General features: G+C 44.8%; 1 protein-coding gene across 1 annotated transcript in view; it reads right to left on the minus strand.

Annotated features, from left to right (window-relative positions):
• The window catches only part of KIF13B (kinesin family member 13B), a gene marked incomplete in the record, with an annotated part of 350254 nt that overhangs the window by 104949 nt on the left and 229582 nt on the right, over positions 1–15723 (minus strand). Inside the window, 2 exon segments of the mRNA XM_077489267.1 lie at positions 673–819; positions 12282–12414. Of these exon segments, the coding sequence (XP_077345393.1) occupies positions 673–819; positions 12282–12414 (280 nt within the window).

The raw sequence follows: 15723 nt of genomic DNA on the forward strand, positions 1-15723 counted from the left end.
TACATCTGGCTCCATGTTGATGCATAAGTGGCACATCCCATCATCAGGGGAGTCAGCTCTAAGTATCTGTAAAAGACAGCTGGCCCCCTGATGATGCACAGGTGCCGTAGCACATCAGAGAGTCAGCTGCAAGTATCTGTAAAATATAGCTGGCTCCCTGATGATGCATAGGTGTCACAGCCCATCATCAGGGGAGCAAGGTGCAAGTACCTGTAAAAGACAGCTGCACCCCTGATGATGCACAGGCGCTGCCCACTTCATCAGGGGAGTCAGCAGTAAGTACCTGTAAAAGACAGCTGGCCCCCTGTGTTCAATCTAGGATGTATCTGCATTTGCAAACTATGGAAATCATTTGGGTGTGAAGAAGCCGCCAGTCCATAATACAGACACCCTGCATAAAATCTACTGAAAAAATACAAGATCATAACACCAATAGGCAAATTCCATGGTTCCAGAGCTACCTATCCGTTCCCCTCAATGGATCTAGCAGAACACAGACCTTCCCCTTTGGCAGCCAACACATGACCAACACTATAGCACCAGTAAGTTGACTGCAATGGTATTACGAAGAGGTGTTATTACAGGGAGAGAAATTGAGCTTTCATGGAGAGAAATGTTACATATGAAAATCCTGTGAAAGGGTCTGATACAGGGCTCAGGCACTGCACTCACCTGGTGTGTATCTTGAGACTTGCCCGATTTTGTATGGACAATTTTCACGCAGCCCACTGACACCGACAAAATTGATTCTTCTATTAGAGGTAACGTTCCAGAGTCTTGCACAGAGCGCACCTCCACCTGAAGACGTCGTGACTGACCCTACGGCAAAGAAAAGGATTTATTCGTTTCATCCCAAATATCCACCAAATAAAAAAATCAATGCAGCATTATATATGAAACCTAGACGTATATACAATATGTTAATTTCCAAGAGAGGGCCAGCATCAACAAGATTTTGTTTGCATCAGTAATATCTCTCTATTTATAAAAGTAAATGGTAATGCAAAAGTGGCTGGAAATAGCTTGCTTGAGATGAAAAGGCAGGTAAGAAGGTCAAGTGCACCCGTCAATGAACTCTGAAATATTTCAGAAGCATCTCAAACTGATGTCAAATGCAAGTGGATACAGCTAAAAGCACGCTGCATTTGTCCTTGACACGAATCCTTAAAGTGCATGTCTGAGTAAACAAAAACATTCGGTACAACTCGGCAAAACTTGAACATTTCCCCAAGTTTTATTCCTTTACAAACTCGGCAAGTACAGAAAAATACCTGTTGATATGCCAGAAATCTAGTGATTTCCTACCTTCTCGTCTGAGGCAAAACCACAGCACCTTTTCTACTCTGGAATCCCAAGCAGCATTGTCACCCCTTTCTTCTGGACTACAGAACTCCACCCATCTCTGTTCCTCTCCACATGCATACATTGATTTCTTTCCTAGCAAACCAATGCTCCTGCACAATCACTGGGTGCAGGGAAAGCGCTAAATGGAGATTATGTAGTTCTGGGAGCATGTCCTTGTCAATAATCAATAAGCTCTCAAGCAGCTCCTGGAAGTATTTGACAACCCTGGTGATGTCACAGGGAGTGATAAAAGTTGTTTTTCACTACAGGAACAAGAAAAAAAGAATGCTTGGATATGCTTTTCAATGGGCGAGGGAGGCTTAGAGGGGGTCAACCTGAGTCATGCCTACAATAATCTTTTAGGTGACTGGAGCATATGGAATACTTGCAAGCAATGGTACTTGCATAGATCCTTGCCAGGACATCTAACGGCATCTCGCAAGGATCTCTGCCAGAACTTCCAATGGTACTCGCAAGGATCTCTGCCAGGACTTCCAATGGTACTCGCAAGGATCTCTGCCAGGACTTCCAATGGTACTCGCAAGGATCTCTGCCAGGACTTCCAATGGTACTCGCAAGGATCTCTGCCAGGACTTCCAATGGTACTCGCAAGGATCTCTGCCAGGACTTCCAATGGTACTCGCAAGGATCTCTGCCAGGACTTCCAATGGTACTCGCAAGGATCTCTGCCAGGACTTCCAATGGTACTCGCAAGGATCTCTGCCAGGACTTCCAATGGTACTCGCAAGGATCTCTGCCAGGACTTCCAATGGTACTCGCAAGGATCTCTGCCAGGACTTCCAATGGTACTCGCAAGGATCTCTGCCAGGACTTCCAATGGTACTCGCAAGGATCTCTGCCAGGACTTCCAATGGTACTCGCAAGGATCTCTGCCAGGACTTCCAATGGTACTCGCAAGGATCTCTGCCAGGACTTCCAATGGTACTCGCAAGGATCTCTGCCAGGACTTCCAATGGTACTCGCAAGGATCTCTGCCAGGACTTCCAATGGTACTCGCAAGGATCTCTGCCAGGACTTCCAATGGTACTCGCAAGGATCTCTGCCAGGACTTCCAATGGTACTCGCAAGGATCTCTGCCAGGACTTCCAATGGTACTCGCAAGAATCTCTGCCAGGACTTCCAATGGTACTCGCAAGAATCTCTGCCAGGACTTCCAATGGTACTCGCAAGAATCTCTGCCAGGACTTCCAATGGTACTCGCAAGGATCTCTGCCAGGACTTCCAATGGTACTCGCAAGGATCTCTGCCAGGACTTCCAATGGTACTCGCAAGGATCTCTGCCAGGACTTCCAATGGTACTCGCAAGGATCTCTGCCAGGACTTCCAATGGTACTCGCAAGGATCTCTGCCAGGACTTCCAATGGTACTCGCAAGGATCTCTGCCAGGACTTCCAATGGTACTCGCAAGGATCTCTGCCAGGACTTCCAATGGTACTCGCAAGGATCTCTGCCAGGACTTCCAATGGTACTCGCAAGGATCTCTGCCAGGACTTCCAATGGTACTCGCAAGGATCTCTGCCAGGACTTCCAATGGTACTCGCAAGGATCTCTGCCAGGACTTCCAATGGTACTCGCACGGATCCCTGGCAGGACTTCCAATGGTACTCGCACAGATCCCTGGCAGGACTTCCAACGGTACTCGCAAGGATCTCTGCCAGGACTTCCAATGGTACTCGCAAGGATCTCTGCCAGGACTACCATGGTACTCGCACGGATCCCTGGCAGGACATCCAATGGTACCTCGCAAAGTATCCCTGCCAGGACCTCTAATGATACTCGCAAGGATCTCTGCCAGGACATCAAATGGTACCGCTCAAGAATCCCTGCCAGGACTTCCAATGGTACCCCGCAAGGATTCCTGCCAGGATTTCCAATGGTACTCCTCAATCCTCCACAATCACTGGGTGCATGGAAAAGGGCTCTATAGAGATGAAGTTCTGGGAGCATGCCCTTGTCAATCAATAAGCTCCAAAGCAATGGCGCTTGGAAATATTTGAAAACCCTCGTGATAATTACACAGGGAGTAATACAAGTTGTTTTTCTTTACAGGAACAAGAAAAAAAGGAATGCTGCGACATGATTTTAAATGGGCAAGGGGGGTTTAGAGGGGGCCAACCTGAGCCATGCCTACTATAATCTTTTAGGTGACTGGAGCATATGGAATACTCGCAAGCAATGGTAATCGCATAGATCCCTGCCAGGAAATCCGATGGTACCCGCAAGGATCCCTGCCAGGACATCCAATGGTACCTTGCAAGGATCTCTGCCAGGACATCCAATGGTACCTTGCAAGGATTCCTGCCAGGACATCCAATGGTACCTTGCAAGGATTCCTGCCAGGACATCCAATGGTACCTTGCAAGGATTCCTGCCAGGACATCCAATGGTACTCCTCAATCCTCCACAATCACTGGGTGCATGGAATAGGGCTCATAGAGATGAAGTTCTGGGAGCATGCCCTTGTCAATAATAAGCTCCCAAGCAGTGGCACTTGGAAATATTTGACAACCCTAGGATGTCAAAGAGAGTAATAAATGTTTTTCACTAAAGGAACAAGAAAAAAATAATGCTGAGATATGCTTTTCAATAGGTGAGGGGGGCTTGGGGAGAGGGGGTCATGCCTATACAAATCTTCTAAGTGACATATGGAATGTAATGGAATTTAGGTAGTAGTTGAAAAAGTCTGACCATAACCCTCTTCTGAGCCTCCAGTCCCCCGGGACCAGGATATGTAGCACTTTGTATCATTTGGATTTGTGCCATGAATGCGCAGCTAGCATCAATCAGCATTTTCGCCTCCCTACCTCCTCAAATTAAGGGGTCCACAAAAAAGACGACGCAACGCTGGGCTGGTGTCACAGCCATGACCATCTACTGCAGAATGCCACTTATGTGGACGCTGGAAACACATATTGGAGGTTTAGTGTTTACAGCACAGCTATTGCAGCTTAACTGTTGTCACAGAATCAAACTTACTAACCATTTGTGGCTGGAGGAGTGATTTGGTGGAGGACATGCATTGGAGCTGTTGAGACCAAGAAGCTGGTCCTGCCTCGACTGATGAGCGGACCCTGTCTATGGCACAAACAGTCCCCTGCCAAGGGATAGCATTAAAAGGTTTGTGTACATCCACCCTCATACTGAAATCAGGTGCTCCAAGATTAAACCCTGAGTGTACAAATTCAATTTCATGGCGGATCAGCATTATGGTTGCCCTCATGGGGCCGGTTGCATCTATAAGATTATACAAATGTATCTACTCTATCATAATAAATTATTGACTTTGCATTCGATTATTACTGATTTTAGTAATAAAGTGGTTGTAAACCACTTTTTGCTACAGGTAAGCCTATAATAAAGGCTTACTTGTAGCTACCCTGGATATCTCCTAAACCTGCACGGTTTAGGAGATATCCCCTGTATCTGCATTTGCCAACGTCATTGGCACATGTACACTGCCATTGCTTAAGTTAGACTGACGTTACCGGCGGCTCCCGTGTGCATGCACAGGAGTGACATCATCGTGGCTCCGGCCAATCACAGTGCCGGAGCCCACAATATCCGGAAGTAGATCCGGGAGCGCTGCCGCCGGCCGGAGCAGTGAACGAGGACCGCTGCAGGGGCTTCGCTCTAACGCAAGTAATACATAATGAGCTAGTATACAATGCATACTAGCTCCTTATGCCTTTGTCTTGCAGGTTTTTTTTCTGTTTGTTCTGTTCATGGGTTTACAACCATTTTAAAGTGGTTGTAAAGTCAGTTTTTTTAATATAAAAAACCTTCTGTGTGCAGCAGCCCCCCCTCAGTTCCCCTAAATATTTACCTGAGTTCCATCTCTATCCAGCAATGTCCACAAGTGCCACGGCTGTCCGGGACTCTCCCTTGCTGATTGGCTGAGAAACCGCAGCAATGATATTGGCTCCCGCTGCTTTCAAAATCAGCTAGCCAAACTGGAGAGAAAGGGGGCAGGGCCAAACCACAGCTCTGTGTCTGAATGAACACAGGGAACTTGGCTCGGGTGCCCCCATAGCAAGCTGCTTGCTGTGGTAGTACTCAACAGGAGGGAGGGGCCAGGAGAGCTGAAGAGGAGGATAGGGGCTAACATGTATGTTATTTTTTAAAGAAAAAAAAAATTGACTTTAGTATCACTAAGATTTAAGCTGTGAAGGGCAGGGCGGAGATCGACACGGAGCCCACTCACACTCCTGTAGCAGATGATACAAGTCTTAAAAGGAGGGTTGCACACCACTGGTATCATCCACAAGAAACAGATTTCTTATTCTCATAATAATTATAAGCAGATGTCCAGAGCACCCCACCCCCCTTATACATTGAGTGTCAAGAGTCCCTCCACCATCTAAAGTCAAAAGCCCCCCACCCTCCCTTACATCACAGTACACCCCTCCTTACCTTGTTCTGCTGCCAGAAAGAAGCTGGGGCCGTATCTGGAAAGCAGAAAGTGCAGGGTCTGGAGAAGAACCAGAGGAGGGCTGGATTCAGCTGCTGGAGTCTGCTGAATGGTGACAGGGGGGGGGGGGGGGGGGCAGAGACAAGGGGGTGCTGTGGCTGAACAGAGGTGCAGGATCTGTAAAAGGAGTTCTGTTATCCTTTTTGCTGCTGAGATGGGGGGGGGGGGGGGAGGGGGCAGAAACAAGCCACTCATCGGCTGCAAGAAGTGCATGATCTGGTGGAGGAGTTCTGTCTTCCTCTCTCTGCTGGCAACTGCCGAGACAAGGTAGTGGCAGAGACAAGAGTGGGGGGGGGGGGGGGGGGGTGGCTCAGCTGTAGGATAGGTGCAAGGGTCACATGAAATGACCAGGTGGCCAAATTCGGCCTGTGGGGCTTGTGCCTGACACATGTGCTTTACACAATAACCCGACAACCCTATTTGTAGGTAGCTACATACCATATGTAGCTACCATACCGTAGCTACATAGCTAAATACCATAAGAAAGGTCAATGACGATCAGTATTTCAATAATATAGTCCAATATTAAAGAAGGGAGGAGGCCTGTGTGGCTTTGGGAACATGTGGGTATGTTTCTAGTATGTTGTATTATATGCAATTGAAAGGGTTTATTTAAAAAACTGTAGCGAATAAATAAAATTTGATCACATTGAATGCATGTTGTGATGTAGATATCGTTTTAGATGTATTGGAGTCTATTTTATGGTTTACTGTGCGCCAGAGACACGGGGGCGCCGCAAGTGCACAGAAATTGCCAAGATCTTCTAATGTACTTGCAGGAACCACAGGGTGTCCACACTTGGGTGATATTCTTGGTTTGAACAGACTCGTGTGTCTGGCAGGTTTATTTTAAAGGCTGAACTCCAGGAAAGCGGCTTGAAACACAGCAGAGATAAATACATATGAAAAGTTTTACCTGACAGATATTATCTCTACACCCCTTGACAATGCCATTCAGCACAGCTGGATCAAGAACAACCCCTGCCCACCTGCTGATTGAACAGTGAAGGAGCAGCAGCACACACAGATGTCATCCCTCTGCTCTCAGTACGTTTTCTTTAAACCTTTGCAAAAAGGTAAAATTTTATTTCAGTGGGGATTCAAGATTTAATTGGGGGGGGGGGGGGGGGGGAGTCTAAGGGTTCACATACCAACATCCTGAGTGGGCAAAAGCGGCAGATGTAGAGGAGCCCACCCATCACCGCTGGCCAGTCAAAGCCTACAGGAACAGATGACCCATACGTTTAGAAAACAGGATGGATAATTAGCAATAATCCACACGGCTTTACAAAAGGTCACTCTTGCCAAACCAACCTATTAACATTCTAGGGGATCATGCTCTGCTTCAGTATGTCACAGTACATGTTGGCAATGTGTGGTTCCATCAATGAACTGTAGCTCCCCAGTGCCGGCAGCACTCCTGCAGCCCCAGACCACGACACTCCCACCACCAAGCTTAAACTGTATTCCTCACCTGGTTGCCGCCACACACGCTTGACACCATCGGAATCAAATAAGTTTACCTTGGTCTAAATCAGACCACAGGACATGGTTCCAGTAATCCATGTCCTTAGTCTTCTTGTCTTCAGCAAACTGTTTGCGGGCTTTCTTGTGCATCATTCTCTAGAAGAGGCATCCTTCTGGGACGACAGCAATGCAGACCAATTTGATGCAGTGTGCAGCGTATGGTCTGAGAACTGACAGGCTGACCCCCTCACCCCTTCAACCTTGTTGTGATATGGCTGAACCAGAGTGACTCCATCTTTATAAGTTCATATAAGATTAACTTGGGTTAACCTGTTAGTTTAAACTCTGTATTTACAGACTGTAGCAGTTTTCCTATAAAGCATACATATAGGAAAACATAGCTTGCATAAGCAGTTTTATTCTGTACTGTCTAAATATAGAAATTGTGTCTCAATATGTCTGGGCCACAGAACTCATGACTGACTCATGAAAGCAGATGACATAATTAATGATATGTAATGATATGTATTGTACACCTCTGTATTAACCACACCCATATTCTATGCAATGATTGGCTGATAATGGTGCATATGATTTGTAGACCCGCCCAGAATAAACCAGACAACCCCTGAACACCAATCTTGACTCATCTCTTCTTGTGTTCAGCAAGATGTGGTCTCCTTAGTCTGCAGTGCTAAGTAAGGGTTTCGTAAGTGTGGTAATTGCCGTAATTATACCTAGCTGGTCTTTGTCAGGTATATAGAAATACCATTTTAATCACAACAAACCTCTGCAGCAATGCTGGCAGCACTCATACGTCTATTTCCCAAAGACAACCTCTGGATATGACGCCGAGGATGTGCACTCAACTTCTTTGGTTGACCATGGTGAGGCCTGTTCTGAGTGGAACCTGTCCTGTTAAATCACTGTATGGTCTTGGCCACCGTGCTGCAGCTCAGTTTTAGGGTCTTGCCAATCTTCTCATCACCATCTTTATGTAGAGCAACAATTCTTTTTTTGAGATCCTCAGAGTTCTTTGCCATGAGAAGCCATGTTGAACGTCCAGTGACCAGCAACGATGAGCTCAGGCGTGTTCGCAGATCCACACGCCCAAGCCCGCCAGGAAGCTTACACTACGCAATGCTAATCACAGGCAGCGAGACATTTCCTAATCTGTGGGTGCACAGATCGGGAAATGTCTCACTGCCTGCAATTAGCGATTCGCAGTGTAAGCTTCCTTGCGGGCGTGGGCGCGTGGAGCTGCGAACATGCCTGAGCCCATCTTTAGTAGTCACTGGACGTTCAACAAGAGTTGAACCAGCATGTGAGAGCGATAACACCATATTTAACATGACTGCTCCCCATTCAAACCTCAGACCTTGTAACGAGTCATATGACACCGGAAAGGGAAAATGACTAATTGGGCCCAATTTGGACATTTTTACTTAGTGGTGTACTCACTTTTGTTGCCAGCGGTTTAGACATTAATAGCTGCGTTAAGGGGAAGGTCTCTAACATCTACCAGCTTTGTGATGTCCTCATGGAGGAGTGGAAGAGGACTCCAGGGGCAACCTGTGAAGCTCTGGTGAAATCTATGCCCAAGAGGTAAAGACACTGCTGGAAAATAATGGTGGCCACCCAAAATATTGTCACTTTGGGCCCAATGTGGACATTTTCACTTAGGGGTGTACTCACTTTTGTTGCCAGCAGTTTAGACATTAATGGCTGTGTGATGAGTTCTTTGGAGGGGACAGCAAATTTACACTGTTATACAAGCTTTACACTCACTACTTTACATTGTAGCAAAGTGTAATTTCTTCAGTGTTGTCACATGAAAAGATATAATAAAATATTTACAAAAATGTGAGGGGTGTACTCACTTTTGTGAGATACTGTATGTATAACACAGGAAAGTAAAATAAAATCCATAGGAGGTTTTAAGAATAAAGTCATGAATGCCTGGTGCAATTGATCAAATAGCTTTAGAACTTGCAAAATTTCCTGCCAGGACTTCAAATGGCTCACCCAAGGGGGATGACACCGGTATAAAATTTGGACTGTTAGGCTAGGTTCACACTGCTGCGATGCGGGAACGCTGCGAATCAACTGCAGGTTCCGGCATCACATGTCTCCCGGCGGCAGTTCACATTGCCCTATGTGAACTGCTGGGAGTGTCAGTTAAAAATTAATGACACCTCTAAATCAGTTCGCATATCGCAGTGCGATCTGCAAACTCGGACAGGAATCGGATCGCATGGTATGAACACCCATGCGATCCTATTCTGCTGCAGACCAAAAAAAGGATCCTGTACGAGTTTGGGCCGGATGCGATGCGAATTCAGCCATACTATCTCTATGGCTGAAATCACATCGCACAGAGATCGCATGTGATTTGCACTGCAGTGCGAATCACATCCGATCTCGGACATCACAGCAGTGTGAACCTAGCCTAAAGGGAATACAGCGGCATCCCCTTTATAGTCCCCTCCCCATGGGCTCCTGACTGTGCAGTGGAAGAGCAGCAGAAGACTAAGTTCATCCCCTGATCACTCTGCTCTCTCATCCTATCAGCGTGATCCTGGCCAGCAAATGTGCATGCAGCACACCCGATTGGCCCGTTCCTCTCCCAGTCTGGGTGTTGCCATATATATAAAAAAAAAAATACATTTAAATGATAACCGACAACAAAGCTGCATTCACTTGGAGTCCAACTTTAAGGCGATTGGTTTCTAGGCCACCAAAGTGATTTGGCTCCCATACCTTGCTCTGAATCACGGCGTGGAGGAGTGCAAGAGGCAGCCCGCCTGTGTACAGGAATGTGCCGAGCGCCTCCCCCTGCAGCGAGCAGGCTAATTTGAATTACCGGGTAATTAGCTATAAACTTTAGGGAAAAATTAGCAGAATAGCAGAGACAGTAATTGCAGCAACAAGGTGAGGGAAAGTGGTTATTACGCAGCTCGGGAGCAATTAGATGCAGCTCAGACATTTCCTGGCAAGCCCTGGGAGACCGGTCTGCTGGAGGTTTTTAATCCTCTGCCTCGGCAATAAACAAGGTAAATGCTTGCTTAATTTACTCCAATTAATGCCGGCACAAAAGCAATTCATTACCCCCGCTACTCCACACAAGGTGGAGGCCGTAGGGTATCGTTTCCTCCGCTCATTGCAGGATGGGGCGTGCAAGTAATATAGAACCGCCACCGTATAAAACACACCATCCACCAACACAATTCAATGCACAGACATGGCTGTGACAAGACTGGCAAAACCACGCCAGCGCCAACTTCATCTGAATTTAAAACGGGAATGTACGCTGCGCACATTTCATTGCTTCAGACCGCGACGCTTAGTGTTAGGCAAAATTATTCCAAATATAATGGCCTGCAATGCAGGAGCATCGTGTCTATGCTGAAACTTTTTTGCAGGTGTGTTGGATGCGATTAGAACTGCATGCATGGTGTGTTACCACCACATGCTGGCGTGAAGGAGCCCCAACGGTCACTTTTTTATTTTATTTTTTTTAAACAACTTTCACTAAAGGGAGCTCTCATAAGATTCCTGCAACAACTTTGTTTGATTTTGAGATAACGTTTCAGCTATGCATGTATATAGAAAGCAATTCCGCCAACTCATGCACTTGCATTGTGAGATGGAACAGTAAAGAACAGCCACTAAAGAAACAGTAATAGCAGGAGTGCAGAGCTGGGAACTCATCATAATGGGCACAGCAGTTGTACAGACCCAGGAACTCAGCACAGACTTGGTGGGAACCCCTCATAATGGGCACATCAGTTGTTCAGACCCGGGAACTCAGCACAGGGATTGTGGGAACCCCTCATAATGAGCACATCAGTTGTTCAGACCCGGGAACTCAGCACAGGGATTGTGGGAACCCCTCATAATGGGCACAGCAGGCGTACAGACCCAGGAACTTAGCTCAGGGATGGTGGGAACCCCTCATAATGGGCACAGCAGGCGTACAGGCCCAGGAACTTGGCTCAGGGGTGGTGGGAACCCCTCATAATGGGCACAGCAGGTGTATAGACCCAGGTACTTACTTAAAAGATGTTAGAAACCCTCGTAATGGGCACAGCATGTGTACAGCTCTTGCAACTCAATTGACAGGCATTTATGACGTATGTTCACCGAGCACTCATTGACATAATTGCAGAAAAAACAAAGCATTTTGATGTGCTTTAGTGGGTTTCATTTGCATATTTTAACAAGAATTTCACAAAGCATTTAAAACACTTTTAAGTAAAAAAAATAACAGCAGGGTTTCTTTGACAGTCTAAAGCTGCCTTTCTCAGCCAGGGTTTTGTACTGAGGTTGCTGGGGAGAACAGTGGAAGTTTGATCTGCCGCCTACACTGACGACCAATGTATGGGATCGCTACTAGACTGACAACCCATATAAGAGATCCCTTCTACATGGACCACCATCGTAAGAGATCCCTTCTACACGGACTACCATCGCAAGAGATCCCTTCTACACACGGACTACCATCGCAAGAGATCCCTTCTACATGGACACCATCGTAAGAGATCCCTTCTACACTGACCACCATCATAAGAGATCGCTTCTACACTGACCACCATCGTAAGAGATCCCTTCTACACTGACCACCATCGTAAGAGATCCCTTCTACACTGACCACCATCGTAAGAGATCCCTTCTACACTGACCACCATCGTAAGAGATCCCTTCTACACTGACCACCATCGTAAGAGATCGCTTCTACACGGACACCATCGTAAAAGATCCCTTCTACATGGACCACCAATATAAGGGATCACTTCTTCATTGACCACCAATTTAGAAATGACAGACACGCCCGCCTGGTGAAACTGCTGGTGTCTTCCAGATTTATTCAGCAGGTCTTAACACTTATTTAGGATAATGATGATGCATATATACCATTGTCTACACCTCCGTCCTCCTCCAGCAACAAGCACAACATGAGTACAGATCATTTCAGCCTTACCTGTCTCAGCTGAAAGATGCCTCCCGTCTGAACGTCTTTAGCAGGGACAACCTCTACGGGACAGTACTCTCCATTCTCATTTAATTCCAATATCTGTACCCACAATTCCACCTTCCGGGTGACCTCACTCCACCTGATGAGTAACATGGACTGGATTAGTGTGGCATTTCCACGTCTGCACAATACACACACACACAAGCGCACAAGCACACACACGCACCCACAAACTACACACACGCTCAGCTTTATTCAGAGGAAACCAATCATGAATAAATCCATGACAGGCAGCAATCATTAATTCTGTGTCTCCAGCATCTCAGCCTTAATTTAGCATGTACAACCACACAAGACAAAAATTACCAATTTTGACAGCTTTATCCAATTAGTAATAATTATAAATAATATAATATTATAAATAAAGTGTGGACATGGACTTAAAAGAGCCTTAGAAACAAAAAATAAAATAAAAAATTATATTTGTTACAATAAAATTTGTGCTTTTTTTTCTTAAATATATTGAATTTTGATGATAACACCTGTTGATCCGGCCAGAGACTTCCACTTGCAGGTTAGTGGTGGCAACGATCTTTTGGCTCATCAACCCTCTGCATTGTTGCCACCATTTGGGTGCAAGCTCCAGATCATAACAAAAAACGGTCTACGGTTTGCTGTATCTTGCTCTTTTCATTGATTTGCATAGCCTGGGCAGTGGGTTTTGAGAAGACATTTGTAATACACTTTCAGGTCTTACTGCTCACTCCCACCATCACGGGACCAAGCTCTCAAACATGTGTGGTCCACGATCCTCTGTCACAACATCGCTGAGTTCAGAGCCATTGCAACAGGGAAAAATAGAGAGCATGAAAGGGGTCTGAATAGGCTGGGAGTGACTTAACTTTGTCCAGACCTTGATAAAGTCACGTGTCAGTGACGCAATACGTCGGGAAGAGCTGGGTGACGCCATTTGCGATCTGCGGCTGAGACCGGACGTTCGGAATTGTTCCACGCTGCATCATTGTGTGACCCCTTGGTGTACTCTATGCAGATCTTTATTTCCATCTTATGTGTGAGCTGGGTTCCATCTGCCACAAGTTGGTGATTCTTTGAGAGTGAGTTATTACTCATTATAATGATATATACTTTTTTTTCTGTCATATCATTCGACTGGACTTGGATTTATCACAATTAATATTTTTATTTTATTCTATTTTTTCTGGACTTTTTGAAATGCCACATTTTGAATTTTGCACACTGTTATGTGTTTTTATTGCACATTTGTTTATATACAGTATTTTCACAATTAAGAAGTATTTAAACTAATTTGAGATTATTGTTAGCACCTAATATATTCTTTTTTTCAGTTTAAGTGACTAGATTTAGTTCCACACCGTACATTAAAAAAATAAATAAATAAATAAATAAATATATATATATATATATATATATATATATATATATATATATATATATATATATATATATATATATATTAGGGCTGTGGAAATTTTTGATCGATCAAAATTCTTTTGACCAGTACTCACCTCTCCGCCGACTTCAGGGAGTTCCAGTGATGTCAACGAATTCTTCCCCCTTTCCCCAAGTGCCTCCATCTGCTAATGAAGGGAAGGGGGGAGGAGTCCGGTGACGTTGAAGTTCTGATTGAACGTAACGCGTATGGGGGAGGAGCTATGCAGGACGTCACCCCGCTGTTGCCCTACGGAACTAACATGATTGTTGGCTTTACAGGCTGTGTTTTTATCATCTTTATGTGAGTAGTTTGTATTTGAACACAAAAATTAAATCTTATACTTAAGCGTGAGCACAAAAAGATCTTTTCTTTCTACCCATGACCCGGCGTCCTTGCTGAGATCTAAGGAGACATGAGAGAAGTTTATGGTCCGTGCTAACCCTTTTGATACCCGCTTGCATGACCACCTGTTTGCACAGGGGTCCATGCCATAAGGTGAGAGTGATTAGTTAGACTGGAGGTGGAGGGATTGTCACGCTACTGTGGGAAAAAAAAAATTACATCAGTGCTACAGTTTGAATTTAAAACGTATTTGTGTGAACTGTGAAGTTAAGTTGTTGTATATAGTGTATACCACATTTACCACTGACTAATGCAGAGTTGCAATCAGTAACAGCCCTAAAATTATATATATATATATATATATATATATATATATATATATATATATATATATATATATATATATACACACACATACACATACATATACATACATACACACACACATATACACACACATATATATATTTATTCGCAATGTTCTAGCAACAAGAAAGATGGGATGGGGGCATCCCTGGGTGTTTTCTGGCCAGGCTTCAGGAGGTATGTAAATGGCCTGCAACCTATAGAAAGGGCATTATTTAATCTTTTCCAAAGCTGCCCAGTTTGTTTCATCTACGGCATCCAACTCTCTGGTCAATCCACACTCTACTGTGAAATACTTGCTTATAGCATTTTTGGATGGACATGAATTGCCAAGATGGGACAGACAAAAAGAGTTTAGAAGCCAAAAAACATTAGGATGGGGGAAAAAAAGAGAATAAAGCAAGAATAAAATAATAAAGCATGGAAAATGAAAGTAAAAATGAGATAAAAGAAGACAAAGTAAACAAAGAAAGGATTAGCAAAGAAAGGGAGCATTTAGGAAAAGGGTGAATAGAGAAGATAAAGCCAGGGTAAGCAGAAAGGAAGACAAAGGGGGGGGGGGCAGGGCAGGGGTATCCCTGTTTTTATGCAAATGTTGTCAGAAATATACAATGGTGTAAACCCATGTGCAAAGGGTTAATTCCAAATTTTAGGTGTTAAGCAGTACTGTAGCTCATTTATGGAAATCGGCCCAAAAGAAGCTATCCTTATGTATCCCACAGGGAGAATTGGAATTATGGCTGTCATTTTTCAAGTACAAGTTAGAAAATAATGAACACAACACGACTATCTGTTATGGGCCAAGACACAGAAGCCGATCGATGTAAATCGGGAACAAAGGAAAAATAAGGAGGACAATGTTTTCTAGAGATAGTGAAATCAATCTGCCAATCAATCAAATCTTTCATTAGATCCAGCCTCTATTGGCTGCTTGCCATTCCTTCGATAATCTCATTGTGAGTACATGGAATTACCTGAGTCAGTGACCCACAGGGTAGTAAAACTGGATCATGACCCCTTATGATCTGAACTCAAAAAGTGAAGATTTGCTACCCCAATTAAAACTGTTCAGTGTCCCTAAAACAGCACACTGAAAAATCTACCTTTTTCATAAAGTCTTCATAAAAATTTGCCCAGGCACTGCTATCAGTGCATTTCCTTTGCCCAGGCACTGCGCTATCAGTGCATTTCCTTTGCTTATCACGCCAATTCTGTAATCTCATAACTGTACAGTATATCTACAGTGTGAGATCATCTAGGGCATTG

Source organism: Lithobates pipiens, unplaced genomic scaffold (genome assembly GCF_037356315.1).
Source record: "Lithobates pipiens isolate NorthernLeopardFrog02 unplaced genomic scaffold, aLitPip1_a1.2 Scaffold_18, whole genome shotgun sequence".
NCBI lineage: Eukaryota > Metazoa > Chordata > Amphibia > Anura > Ranidae > Lithobates > Lithobates pipiens.